The following is a 13518-nucleotide window of genomic DNA, read 5'->3' on the forward strand; positions in this document are numbered from 1 at the left end:
TATTTCGTGACGGAAGGGATTTCGATGAAAAGATAGCCGAGGTGAAATCTCAGGGAGGGAAGTCATCGATGAAGGAATCAATCAAACAAGCAAAAATGATGGCAAATTCAACCTTTTCCATAGCCCATAATCAATTACATGAATTTATCCATCTGGGTGTTTATTTATAAACATACACTCCGTATATATATATTTTTACACGCTTATATACGTGTATATAAATATATAAACAAACATGGAGTATCTATTTGAATGTCCTGTCGTTGGCTTTCTGCTGTTGGAATTTGTTTGGGTTTGAGTCCTTTTTATTCTCAGCTTTTGTCATCTTCTAGGAGCCCCACGCCTCTCTCTCTCTGCACAGTGCACACAAATCAAACCTTTTCTGGGTTCCATCAAGTGGTGAACTTTAAACCTGTTTCTGGGTTAAATCGCCTTTTTATGGTGGGTTCCAACAAGTTGTGAGTTTTTATGAGTTTTTGGATATAGATATGCCGTGCACTTGGGAAGAATGGTTGAAGATCCCCTACGTTGTTTTTGCATTTTGTTCTGCCCTGTTCTTGGGTGCCCTCAAAAGTTAGTTCTTCTTCTTCTTCTTCTTCGTCTTCTGCTTTTTTGAATTTCCTTGCTATTATTTGTTCTGTTTGTTGGGGGCTAATTTGGGCCAGAAATTTGTTTTCATTTTTACTTATTTACTTCCATGGTATCTTGAGATTATTCATCTAATAATACTGGGTTTTAGGACTTAAATGTGGATATATGTGGAAATTATTGACTTTTTTTCCCCCCTCAACTGTTGCAGGTTTATTGGTGGGTCCAATTGCGGGTCTAACACTGATAATAGGGAATGTTGTGGTGATCTTGGGTCTCTTTCCTTCACATGTTGCCTGGACAATTTACACCCTGGTCAAGTATATACTGATCTTTCAACTCTCTTTCTCTCAATTGCTTTCAATGAACCTTCTTCCTTTTTAGCCTTTTATGGATGTTAGGTCAAAGAATGTTTAAACTTTTTGTTTAGTGGAATTCTTCAACTTTCTTACCCAAAAATGAAATGTTATTGTCACAGGACTAATAGATTTGACGCTCCACTTAAAGTAGCTTTCCTTTTTGCTTTGCCTGTTTTATTTGCTATTTGGCTCGGTCTAAGCATAGCCGGTAGTGCTCTTTTGGGAGTGGGATATGGGTTTTTCAGTCCCTGGGTTTCTGCTTTTGAGGCCTTCAGACAGGAAGATGATTTCAAGAAATTCTTCCACTGCCTTGTGGTAACCTCTTTATTGCTCCTTTTGGTACCATTTGGTGTATTTCTGGAATCTCAACTGTGATGTAATTTTGTGTTTTATTTTATATGTTCTCGTCTAATTAGGATGGAACTTGGGGAACTATCAAAGGAAGCTGTACTGTGGTTCGAGATTTTGCAGATATTTGCTATCATTCGTACCCACTCTACTTGAAGGAATTGCGTGAATCCCCGTCTACTAATGAACTTCAACCTCTTAGGTATTGTTTTATTGATACTTTAAATGAAAACCCGTTCCTTTCTGCAATTCTGATATTGCAAACATTACACCAATCTAAAATTATAAAGCTGGCTTTGGATTTGGTTTCGAATACTTGTTCATGACAGAGTGAAGTATTTGTTTACTTAATTGCTTAATTCCTTGTCAAAGGAGCAATAACAAAATTTCCGCTAACATTGTCATTAAAGCTCGGTATGTGATTGGTTAATACACTATCAAGAGGAACTATTACTTCGATATATAGTTATATACTGATATTAAGTTGATATTATGTTTTTCCCAAGCTTGGTGAGTTCACTATTCTTGGGCTTTGGATGCTCTTCAAGCAAAGGAACCCATGCTGCAGAATCATTGTCCTTTTTTCCTTTATTAATGATGAGTAACGTGTTGAAGAATCGAGAACATTCGAAGTTGAATTGCTTAGTACCCTGTCAAAGGAGGAATTACTTTTGGACATTGCTCATTGAAAGCTTCTTGCAGGTTTATTCATGTGCCTGGATGTATTTTCGTTGGTGTGATGGGACTAGTTGTGGAGATTCCTCTTTACACGGCTATTGCCATAGTAAAGAGTCCATACATGTTGTTCAAAGGGTGGCACCGACTTATACACGACCTAATAAGCCGTGAAGGCCCATTTCTAGAAACAGCTTGCATCCCAGTTGCTGGTTTGACAATCCTTATGTGGCCACTTTTTGTCATTGGGAGCATCATTATGGCAATTTTCTCAAGCTTCTTCATAGGATTGTACGGTTCAGTTATTGTATACCAGGTGCACAGCTTTGTACCTATTAAAAAGTGCGTTAGATGGTGTATGTTTTCTATTACCTCTAAATTGAATGTGGCCATAAACCTTGACATTACTGCAGGAGAGGTCAATCAAAAGAGGAGTTGCCTATGTGATTGCGATGGTTGCGGAATTTGATGAGTACACCAACGACTGGCTTTATCTTCGAGAGGGGTCTATCCTTCCAAAGTAATCATTCTATCAATCATTTCTCCGTTTCATCCTCATGAATGATGGTTATCTGAGTGTTCGTTACATGTTTGCTACTGAACTTTTGGTAAAACCTAGTTATGTTTGTTGCAACTGAATTTATGGTAATAACTATTAATTAGAAAGCGCAAGCCAAAAAAGCAGCGCATGGGAGGGCCTAAAAAATCAGTTTTCCAAAGCAGTTTTCGAAGTTACTTTTGGCCAATAAGCAGGACTTGGAAGTTGTGCCGAACATGTTGACAGTGCTTCTGAGACAAACAGATTTCATGAGCTGGAGCTGTTAAACACCTCATATGGCTTGCTTATCATACTGCTCTTGTTTAGTTCCTCCTTTCTGTGATCTTCCCTCGTTAACAGTTAGTATCACTTTGGTCATGGCCAGGCCCATTTACCGAAAGAAGAAAATCTCTCACTCATTGGAGTTCTCTGATGGAGGAAATGATTCGGGTGAAGTGAAAGTCAGTTCTGTTTTCACAGAAACACCTGCAATGCTTGTGCCCAGCATATCACCTTCGGTATCAGTCAGAGAGGCCATACAAGAAGTCAAAATGGTGCAGGTATTCTCTTCTGTACTAATAGGATGCAAATGTGGCTTTTCTTTGTCTCCAAGAATGCATAAACATGATACTTATGTGTATTGCTGCAATAGAACTTTGCCCGTCCTATGCACATTTATCGTGTTCAGTGCAGTTCACATGTGCCGGATAAAATTTCTACTCCTGGGGTGGGGTCGGACTTTAAACCTGGGGGTATATGTGCAGTGACGTCAACCAGTAAAACTGTTTACCTATTAAACTTGATTGAAAGGTAATGGGTTTTGCATTTTAATTTTGTTTTTTGTGCATTGTAGCAATATACATTGAGATTTGACAAATTTTACTGGACCAGCTTTCAAAGTATAAAAGACTTTTTAGTGGAAGCACATTTCCTGTAAGATATTATTTTTTCTTTTCCTACTTCTATTTTGTAGCTCCTTTCTCCTCCATTTTTATCCCTCTGTCCTATTGTCCTTAGCAGAGGCACTACATCTACATGGTCCTTAGGGTAGTCACATGAATCTCCTGAACTGCATAAAAATATTGCTGGATATAGTCGATATTCTAATGGATGGTTTTGTCTCTGAAAACCCTCTAGCATCCATGCTGAACACCTTCCACATGTAGTTCAATCTTATGCACCCTTTTTACTAGTGCTTTTCCACTTTTTTTTTTCCTGTTTACTTTATAAGGCTTATCAACTCGGTTGTTGAGTTTCGACCTTTTGATACTAGTTTTGTCTAGTTTACAGACGAGTAACTTTCAGTCTACCAACTAATTCGCTTGGTATCATTTGTAAATCTGCATAAACAACTACAACTTTTTAGATTATTTGTTTAAATGACTTCCAGTAGGTTGTAAATTTACATGCGTCTTGTAAAACTAAACGAAGATGTTCAGCTTACTTGGTTATGCATCTTGCCAGATAGCATTTTTATTTTCTAGATGACCCGAATTCCTGTTATTTAGAAAATTGAGAATGAGCTCTGCCTATACTTTATTGTCTCCAAATGAAAAAAAAAAAAAAACCTTTGAAATTACAGCTTAAAATAATCTGGAGATGCCAAACAAGTTGTGATGTAGAATTACTGTCAAATACCACCACTGCCTCTTGGATAGTTTTTAGCTAGAGCAATCTAAATAATTACATTATAAGTGCCGCCAAATGGAGAGTGAGGTTTCCAATCTCTTGTGAGTTGAGTAAACTCCTTTAATCAAATAAGGTCTGCCTCATCGGGATTCTCCTGGCAAGAATCCTGAGAAGATAAATTCACAATGGTACATGCTTAATGCCCTTTTCCTTATCTTTGTTCTTATCCTTTCCTCAATCAGTTAAGTCTCCCACCTAAACATGGTCATTTGATGCTTACACCTATGTGGCAATGTTGAAGAATGATTGGAACTCCAGACATAAGCTGAATTGCAGTAGCCAGTTACTCCAGGCTCGCACCTGCCCTAAATAGTAGCGCAGGTGGACAAACTTGATAAACCTTGAAGCAAAAAAAAGGCGTTAGAATATTGTCACCACAAAAAGTTATCAGAATATCTTGCTTCTCCGGTGTTGCCCTAGTGCTTTGAAGCTGCTTTCACATGAGCTTCTTTGTTGCTGAAATGATTAAAATGAGAAGCTTGATCAAAACTAGAAGGCTGTGAATAAGCAGTAGCGGCCTTTATTTTGGCTTGACTGATTTCTTGCAATGGACAGTATTTCCCATTGGGGTGTCAAGTTGCTGTAAATGCACGAAACCAAGTGAAGTAAGATTGGCATTAATAAGATGCAGAATGGTAAAACAAAAGAAATGAAAGGACAAATAGTTCTTTGTACTGCTTTTATAAGTCAATATTGTATGGTTCACCAAACTCTATATGAGGGCGTTGAAGTCATCTATATTCTACACTAGGTGAGCCATCTATATTCTACACTATGTGAGCGAACGATTCTACGTTCTTCATTGTTGTTAAGTGGTAATACCTCTTTGTTTGTTCTGCTTTGATGAATTGAAGTGTGCATTTTATTTTGCATTGAAATGTGACAGATATGGGGAAACATGATGAGGGCTTGTGAAATGCGCGGCAAGGAATTATTGGATGCCAATGTAATAACGCCAGATGACCTCTATGATTGGCTGAAAGCTAAAACCAGTACTGAAGCATCCATTGTTGGTGTCGGGCTACCTTGTTATTCATGTTTGCAAACTCTTCTTAACTCTATAAAAGGAGGATCTGCTGGTTTATTGCTCCTTGATAATATTGAAGTCACGCATCTGAACAGACCCCAGGACAGATTGTTGGATTGGTTCTTCCAACCTGTTATGGACTTAAAGGAACAGATAAGGGTCATAAGATTGGGAGATGGTGAGGCAAGGTTCTTGGAAAAAATTGTTCTTTTCGGAAGCAACACTCAACGTATGGAGGCTTGGGAAAATGGCAGTTTGGTCCCTCAAGATGCTCTTAGAGCAGCTCAAATCCAGGGTATTAGCAGAAGGTAGAACTTTTTTATAAAGCATGATGTCTATTTTTCATGCTTTCCATTTTATTTTATTTTGTGTGTTAGTAGCTTGCTTGAAGTTCTTTTTCTAAATTCTTCGATGAATTAAGTTTTTTTGCTTTTCTTTGCAGGATGACAGGAATGATAAGAAGCATGTCAAAGCTTCCCACTTACAGAAGGCGATTTCAACAGATTGTTAAGGCATTAGTTATATATTCTATAGAAAAGGAGGGCATGAACAGATCCGTTTCTGGGCGATCAGTTTCCCCTGTTGAACTTGTATAACAAAAACAATCAATTTGATGCTCTCTCTTTTTCTTCCTTTTGCTTTCTCTGTGCATTTGTAAATTTTTGTAGCTGTGAAATCCTTAGGCTATGATGTAATTGCTGTTAGTATACGGAGTCTTTCTTGACTCAAGGCTTTGTGCCTGGAAAGCAATTCAATGTTAAAGCGAGCAAATTGTCAGAAATCGGAGACAATCAATCCCTTTGCTTGAATTCCAAGTGGACTTATTATTTGAACTTTCTTGAAGTAGACCAATATGCTCATTGTTTCCTTTCACTGATAGAAAAACCAGATTGGTTATTGCTCGCGGTGATGAGGTATACTGATGACTAACCGGAACTTCTCTTTCATTACAAGTATATTCTGCTATTCAATCCCATCCCATCTATAGAGTGGATACTCTTTCGTGCAGAATAAGTCCTATACTACGTTTCTAACCACCCGGGCATGAATGGACTATGAGATTAGCGGCGTAATACTCTACGCAATACTAAGCAGATCAGGGTCTATCTAGTCTGGGTTTTAACTCCAGTATCAAATCTATGTGCAGCTTTCATGATTTTGTGTTTCACAAAGTTTTGATGGTCTGTTTTTTTGGTTGTAAGAATTGGTACAATCTACAAACCCTCTAGGTTGGGTTAGGATCATTAGATTTGTTGAGTGATTAATCTAATTAAGAGCATCCACACCAGTTGCTATTTTTTAGAAAATTTGTTTCCATTTTTTCATAGATGGCAAAAAAAATGGCAACTACCACCCCACACCCACACCCACAAACTCAAAAATTTCTCAAATATGAGAAATGCCATTATATGGCAAAGTTACCATTTTTGATTGAGAGTTGGAGAAAAATGAGAATGACAAAATGGCATACACAACTGTAGCACTCTTGCCATTTTTTGGGGGCAAAATGACACTATTCATCGGCCAAAAATGAGAATAGCAAGGTTAAAATGGCAAACACCGGTGTGAATGCTCTAAGGAAAGGAAAAAGACAGAAATTGGGCGTAAAATCGATCAAGCATTTACCAATATCCGACCAGAGCTGATTTTTTCCAAGAATGCGTAAAAAAAATGTTTTAAAAAAGTTTAACGGTTCCAATCATTTGTGTAAAATCCATAATTGGAACTTGCAAGGACCAAATTCTGGAGTCTCCGTGTATTGCCAATTCTGTACGACAAAACACATTTTTATCGAGTTGTAATTTTATTATATTTTATAGGCTAGTGAGTCTGTATAGGATTATGTGGAAATAAATCGTAATATTGTATTGTGTTCGAGTGCGGTAGTATTTTAGTCAAGAACTTGCAGCTTAACTTGCTCAAGCCAACTTGATGCATCTTGTCAAGCTAGTTGTACTGGAAAAATTCGCTCAAGCAAAGTTTAAAGTTGCTTGAGAGCGATTTTCAGCAAGTATAAATATATTTTCAGTTAGGATTTGGAGACACAAGCATTTAAGAGCAGCCCAAAAGCACGTTTTTGAGAGGAGAAAAACCAACTAGAGTTATTTAGAGCTTGTATCACATACATTGTTTATGGATCGATGATCTTTCGCTAAAGCTTCAACAGGTTTCTACAACATCTACTCATCTAACTTGAGTTGCTTCTGGTGAATTTTTGGAAGAATATTCGGAAGGCTTGTGAACTCAATGTCATCGGCGATCAAGATCACTGGGTGCGGTGCACGTGTGACTCGGGAGGTGATACTTAAAACGTTGTGAGGATTTACTTCGTTTGGATAAATATATCAATAACTGCACAATGATTATAGTAATTTGATTCATTCTCGTGATTTTTATCCATTCCGGAATTTTCACGTATATATCTGCGTTATGTGATAGATTGATTTCGTAATTTTTGCTGATTTGGGCGTATTCATACTGTTAGGGTTTTTATAGTTTGTTAGAGAGCTTTGATTTTTGTAGGTCTCATAAAAAAGTGGTGTGCATCATTGGTGTATCCATAATTTACAGTTGATCGAAGAGATGGTCCCTCTGTAGGGAGGAGTAGTTTATGGAGTACTAGTATAGTGGTCCCAGGGGCTAGTACAAAGGGGCACTAGATCCAAGAGGAATGTACTGCTCCTAATCGCTATCGTAGCAAGTGACGCCATCCCCGCGCTCGCTTTTCATCTGTTTCCTCCCACGATGTCTCAGTTCTGTTATGTGATTACCAGGATCTAAAATTATGCCGACGCCTTTATTAGGTGCCATTCCGTTTTTTTTTTTTAAATCTTTTAAAAAAAAAATCATTTCAAGTTTAAATATAATGAAAATGAGAAATATTTTTTTAATTTTTTACACCGTTCAATAAATCTATCAAACAAGATTCATATTGGTAGGAAAATTATTTGCGTAAACACATAATTTTTGAGCTTGAAATTAACTTCATTTTCTAAAAGTTCATTTTTAAAGAAACCGGAACGGAGCCTTATTACTCTCTCCGTCCCAAAATAAATACTCTCTCTGTCCCAATTTAAGTGTTCATTGCGGTTTTGTGTATCATTTTCAATTGCTTATATATCTCAATTTATATTGCTAAAAATATGCAATATGAATTTTGTTTGATAGATTTCAATTATTTCTATAAAACAAAAATTTTAAAAATTAATATATAATATATATTGAGATATATAAACTATTGAAAATGACACGCAGAACCGTAGTGGACACTTAAATTGAGACGGAGAGAGTATCTTTTTTCAACAGTCGTGCCACTTACAAAATTTCTTATATTTTTCAACTTATTATGAAAAGGGACACCTAATTTGGGACGGAGGGAGTATAAAAAATGCTAGAACCACATCCAAGTACACACCACACTCACAAGAATGTGGGCTCTACACACACTAACTCTACACCTTTGTGAGCGTGTAAATAGGTCTGTAAATAAGTGTGGTTGTGTAATGATTATATCATTATTATAGCTGTAGTTAATTACTCCTATTTATATGCTTTTCTTTTAAATGAATGGTACAACATGTGAGTCATTTCCCACGCATTACTCTTAAACCCTCCCTCAAAACCCTCAAATGAACAAGGCCTTCACAACGTAAAGTTTGAGGCTATGAAATTAACGATCGAACAAATCTTCCAGTGGCTTAGCTCGTGTGAGATTATACGAGGCAAAGTTACTCCCTCTGTTCCTAATTGATAGTCTGTTATTCTATTTTGGGATGCTTCAAAATGATTATCTCTTTCCAAAAATAGAAGTAGAAATTTAATAAAATTTCAAAAGTGTCCCTCATCTGTGAATACAAATAGTGCAAAATAGGTAAAATATAGGGGTAATGGTGAAAAATAGCTGTAATAATTACATATTTCCTAAAAAAGTTAGAATTCTTAAGAGAGACTCTTATTTAGAAACGAAGGGAATATTATTTAGCATGAGGTCAATCTCAAGGGCTAGCTCTAAATGTTCAGTCATTTCAAGTCAAATTTCGGACAAGAAAGAACAGAAGTATTTTTTACCCTAAGCATTTGTGTTTTGCTAGTTTTGTTAGTTTTGTTTTTGTTCAAATTTCTATGAATTCGTTGAAATGATTCAACAACCATGATGGGTTAAGGGAAAAAAATGACTTTGCCACTATTTAGAGTAATTTCCCCAAATTTTATGAAAAATAACCGAACCATTGGAGATGCTCTTGTGGTAGTATCTTATTATAGTCACTACTGCATGAGCAATTTCCCTCTTTTTGGTTTTGAAAATATCTTTCTTGTTTTGCATTTAAAGCTTTACCGTAACAATAAGTATAGAATCACACGCAAACACTTAGACACACTAACTCAGAATAGGTGGGGCCACTCCATGCGTAAAAACCCTTTGGGTTAGCAAAAGATAGTGAGGCATTTGAGAGATTAGTTCTGTGATAAGCGCATACTGGCTCAGGAACCACCTTTATTACCGAAAAAAAAATCACAATAGAAGTGGGTTCCACACACACTTAAAGTGTCGTACGCTTTAAACATCTCTACACGTAATTTTTTTATTTTCTTATACCAAATTAGAAAAAAAATGTTATGTAAAAACATGTTTTTTTTTTGTTTAAAAATGCACGAATTTTTATAAAAAAATATTTAAAGTAGGACGGAGAGTGTAAGATTCTTTGGATCATGTGGGCAAAGCCGCCACGCCACTACTTTTCTCCGATTTTTCATCATGAAAATAGTGGCCTTGTTTGTTTAGCATATTTACTTTGTTTTTCAATCATTACTCTATATCTTTCTTCAATCATTATCCTATTTCTTCAATTATTAATTTCATTTCTCTCTCTATCTCTCTCAACTTATTACCCATCTCTCCAATCATTACCCTATTTCTCTCTCCACCTACTACCAAAACTAAAATACCCAAATATGCTAAATGAACAAGGCCAGTGAATTCCATGTTATCTACGGAAGTCTGTAACATGTGCAGTAGCCAGTAGGGATCGATCAATCGCATTCAAGTACATACGGTGGATGAGAAGTTGATGTGTAGAAATTTTCCTTGGCGTTTGCCTCCAAATCAGGCATCCTTTCCTTTGGCATTTTATAGTGAAAGAATTTGATACAGTGCTTTGCAAAACTTCTGCTCCTTTGAAATTGTTACCCAACTCACAATTCCCCAACAAACCACCCAAACTAATTGAAATTGTGCAAAAATTTAAGTATGACAGCGTAAGGCAGGAATTGAGAGCAGGAGCAGAGGATCTTACAAGTTTTTTAAAGATTTTGTGCTTATTCAAAAAAAAAAAAATTTGTTGATTTTGTGTCAATTTTTTTTTGAATTATTAGTTTGTCTCGACAAGAAAAATCTAAAAAAGTAACAAATTATAAATTTTATCCAAATATTTTTGAAATGTATCCAAGATAAAGCCCAAAAATTTCAGCCTTTTATTTCTTAAAATATTTGGATAATAATCATAATATTTTGCTTTTCTGATTATCTTCTCGAGACAAACCAACAATTCATAAAAAGTTAATGCAAAACTAAGGGAAAATAATGGCCAATGACGTGTTTGATAATTAATATCTGTCAATGACATTTTCTGCATTAACAAATATTTTTATCATGTCTTTGGTAGATATTAATTGTCAAAACACATCCTGAACCATCATTTTCCCCAAAACTAACGATTGCAGATCAGTTTGAAGAAAAATGAAAAGCCCAAAAAAAAAAACCTATGCAAAACAGCCACTTAATTAGTGAATAATTTCTTTGAAGATAGTGAACATTATGTGATTGGTGAAAATTGTGTAGGGTCCATAGAATCATTAAACTTTTTGGTAATAATGAGTTTAGTTTGCGGTAAGACCCACACAATTTCACCAATTACAGGAAGGGCAATGTTCACCTTCAAGGATGATGAACAAAATTATTCTCCGCACATAGGGCTCATTCTTATCCATTTAAGTCATTCTGTCCTAAAAAATCAAGGAGTATATTTGCTCTGTGAAAAATATGAAAAATGATTTTGGCACTCTAATTTTTTATGATGGTACTCAAAAATTTATCTTTTAGTCTGTCTCACTATGGAGTATAATTTTTATACTAAAAAATAAATTTTTGAGTGCAGTCATAAAAAATTAGAGTGTCAAAATTATTTTTCAAAAAATATTAGTATTACTCTCTATTTGTTTATACTCCCTCCGTCCGGATTTAATAGTCATTTTTGGGAGTTTGTACCATTTTTCAATCGATTATATCTTGTAATTTTGAAAACATTGTCTTATAGAATTAATTGAAATCTATCAAATAAGATCTATATTGGTTATAAAATTTATTATTAATTTAAAAATATAATTTATTTTTTATCAGATTAAAATTGAACGAGACTATTAAATCCGAACGGAGGAAATAATTACCGGTACTAGCGTACTTATAACCTGCTTCTCAAAAAGAAGTGCCTGCACGTTCCCAGTGTCACGGCCAGCTACAGCAGCAGATTGAGAATCTTAGCATGTGCTCCTACTTTCTGCCACTCTTTCTGTTACGATTCTTCCTCACTGTTATTTTCCAAATTTACAACCGCCTCTTCCAAATTACTTTTAGAAAAACAAATAATGAAGGTTTTTTTTTTTTTTTTTGTGTTAAAACTCTAGTGTAGGGCACCTCAATTAATTCTCAGGTCCAGTTTCATTGCCTATTTAGAGCTCAATTAAAGTTGCAGCATAGCTCCGTATGAACTGACCCCCCAAAAAGTTAATAACACCCGAGAGTCATTGAACATGAGACGTTAGGAAAGAACAAGTACCTAAATCCCATGTTTTAACTACTAGGCCACACCTTTGGGGTTAACAAATTGTTCTATAATTTATTATGAATACTTTTAACTATCTAGATGAATATATATTCTGATTTTAAGTTTTTCCTCATTGAAAGTAAAAAAACAAAAAACTGAGGGGTGGGTTTGGATTAAAAAGTCAAGTGACTTATTATTATTATTTTTTTTGTATTTATTCAAAAAAAATTCGCATTTGTTTGTTTTGTGTCAAACTTGTGTGACTATTGATTCATCTCGTCGAGACAAATCAGAAAAGTAAAAAATTATGATCGAAACTCATAATTTTTTGAACAAAGACGAAAATAAGTCAAAAAGCCTTTTTTTTTTATACTTATTTTTTTCTTTTTTAAAAAAATTATGAGTTTCGATTAAAATTTTATACTTTTCCGATTCTTCTCGCCGAGACGAACCAATAAGTTACAAAAGTTTGACGCAAAACTAACAAATGCAAATTTTTTTAATAAAAACAGAAAATAAATTACTATTTGACTTTTAAAACCAAATCCACGCCAAATCGATTACCAGAAGAAGTGAAAATACTACCACACTCATGGTTAGTATAGTGTAATTTAAGGTAGCCCTGCTAATGCTAAAATTAGGGAGCAGCTCGCCTGTGGTATAGATTTGTTTGGGTGAATTATTTTTGCACCATTCTCCACTGGTAAAAGATTTCTCATAAACCCGGGCAGCTCAAGTGACAACATGAATGAATTGTAATCGAAAGCATCCTGAGTTCGAAACGTGACAACATTTTTGGGCCAGGCCGCAAGAGAGAAACCTCTTATGAATCTTCTAGTCTCAACGTGAACGACCTGCCTCTGACCGAACCGGAAAGAAAAACAATTAAAATGAGCGTAAACTGATCCGAATACCCATGACTATCGAAACCCCCCAAAAAAAAGAAAAAGAAAAAGAGATTTCCAATAATGGCTGCAAATGGGATTTTTCCAGTCGGCATGGCTGTAAATAGTGGAAGTCTTGTGTGTACTTGTGCAAGTTGACAACGGTAAAAGTCCTTTTTATCAACTGCACGCCCATCTCAGTCTGTATTTCCATACGGTTATTTTTACTCTTCTAATAAGTACCAAAAATACATAAACAAAAAATGAAACTCCTATGAAACAACAAGAATGAGGTGCAAAAATCATCCCCAAATATTTCCGTGCTGAAGCAACCCAAATTCCCGAAAAGGCTCTGCCGTTCAGAAGAATATCTGATACTTTCATGATTTCATCATAGATATTTGGGAAACGATTAATCAACATAAAAGACGCTTTTCACTGTTACAAATTGTACCCAAAAGTGGGAAAGGAAAAGAATTAATTGGGGGTAAGAAAAGGCTAAAATAGCTGACCGACTCTGATAGACTGATGATACGCACCCGTACCAGGAGGAAGAACAGAGAAGAAGCAGCAGCAGAAGACATGGGAC

The 13518-nt window shown here is 35.6% G+C and overlaps 1 protein-coding gene across 1 annotated transcript; it reads left to right on the top strand.

The window, feature by feature from the left end:
- On the top strand, nucleotides 1–6027 carry LOC131336565 (uncharacterized membrane protein At3g27390). The gene is made up of 9 exons (XM_058372445.1): nucleotides 1–573; nucleotides 800–908; nucleotides 1067–1262; nucleotides 1364–1497; nucleotides 1998–2286; nucleotides 2384–2490; nucleotides 2894–3068; nucleotides 5084–5532; nucleotides 5667–6027. The coding sequence occupies exons 1-9, from the start codon at nucleotides 489–491 to the stop codon at nucleotides 5818–5820; spliced, it is 1698 nt and encodes a 565-aa protein (XP_058228428.1). The 5' UTR covers nucleotides 1–488; the 3' UTR covers nucleotides 5821–6027.
- The last annotated feature ends 7491 nt before the right edge of the window (nucleotides 6028–13518 follow it).

Source organism: Rhododendron vialii, chromosome 8a (genome assembly GCF_030253575.1).
Source record: "Rhododendron vialii isolate Sample 1 chromosome 8a, ASM3025357v1".
Taxonomy (NCBI): Eukaryota; Viridiplantae; Streptophyta; class Magnoliopsida; order Ericales; family Ericaceae; genus Rhododendron; species Rhododendron vialii.

Excerpts from the sequence above, each read along its gene's own strand:
- LOC131336565 (XM_058372445.1), top strand. The coding sequence starts at position 489 with ATGCCGTGCACTTGGGAAGAATGGTTGAAGATCCCCTACGTTGTTTTT. Across the intron at positions 909-1,066 it reads ACAATTTACACCCTGGTCAA|GACTAATAGATTTGACGCTC; the intron begins GTATATACTGAT and ends TTATTGTCACAG. Across the intron at positions 5,533-5,666 it reads ATCCAGGGTATTAGCAGAAG|GATGACAGGAATGATAAGAA; the intron begins GTAGAACTTTTT and ends TTTTCTTTGCAG.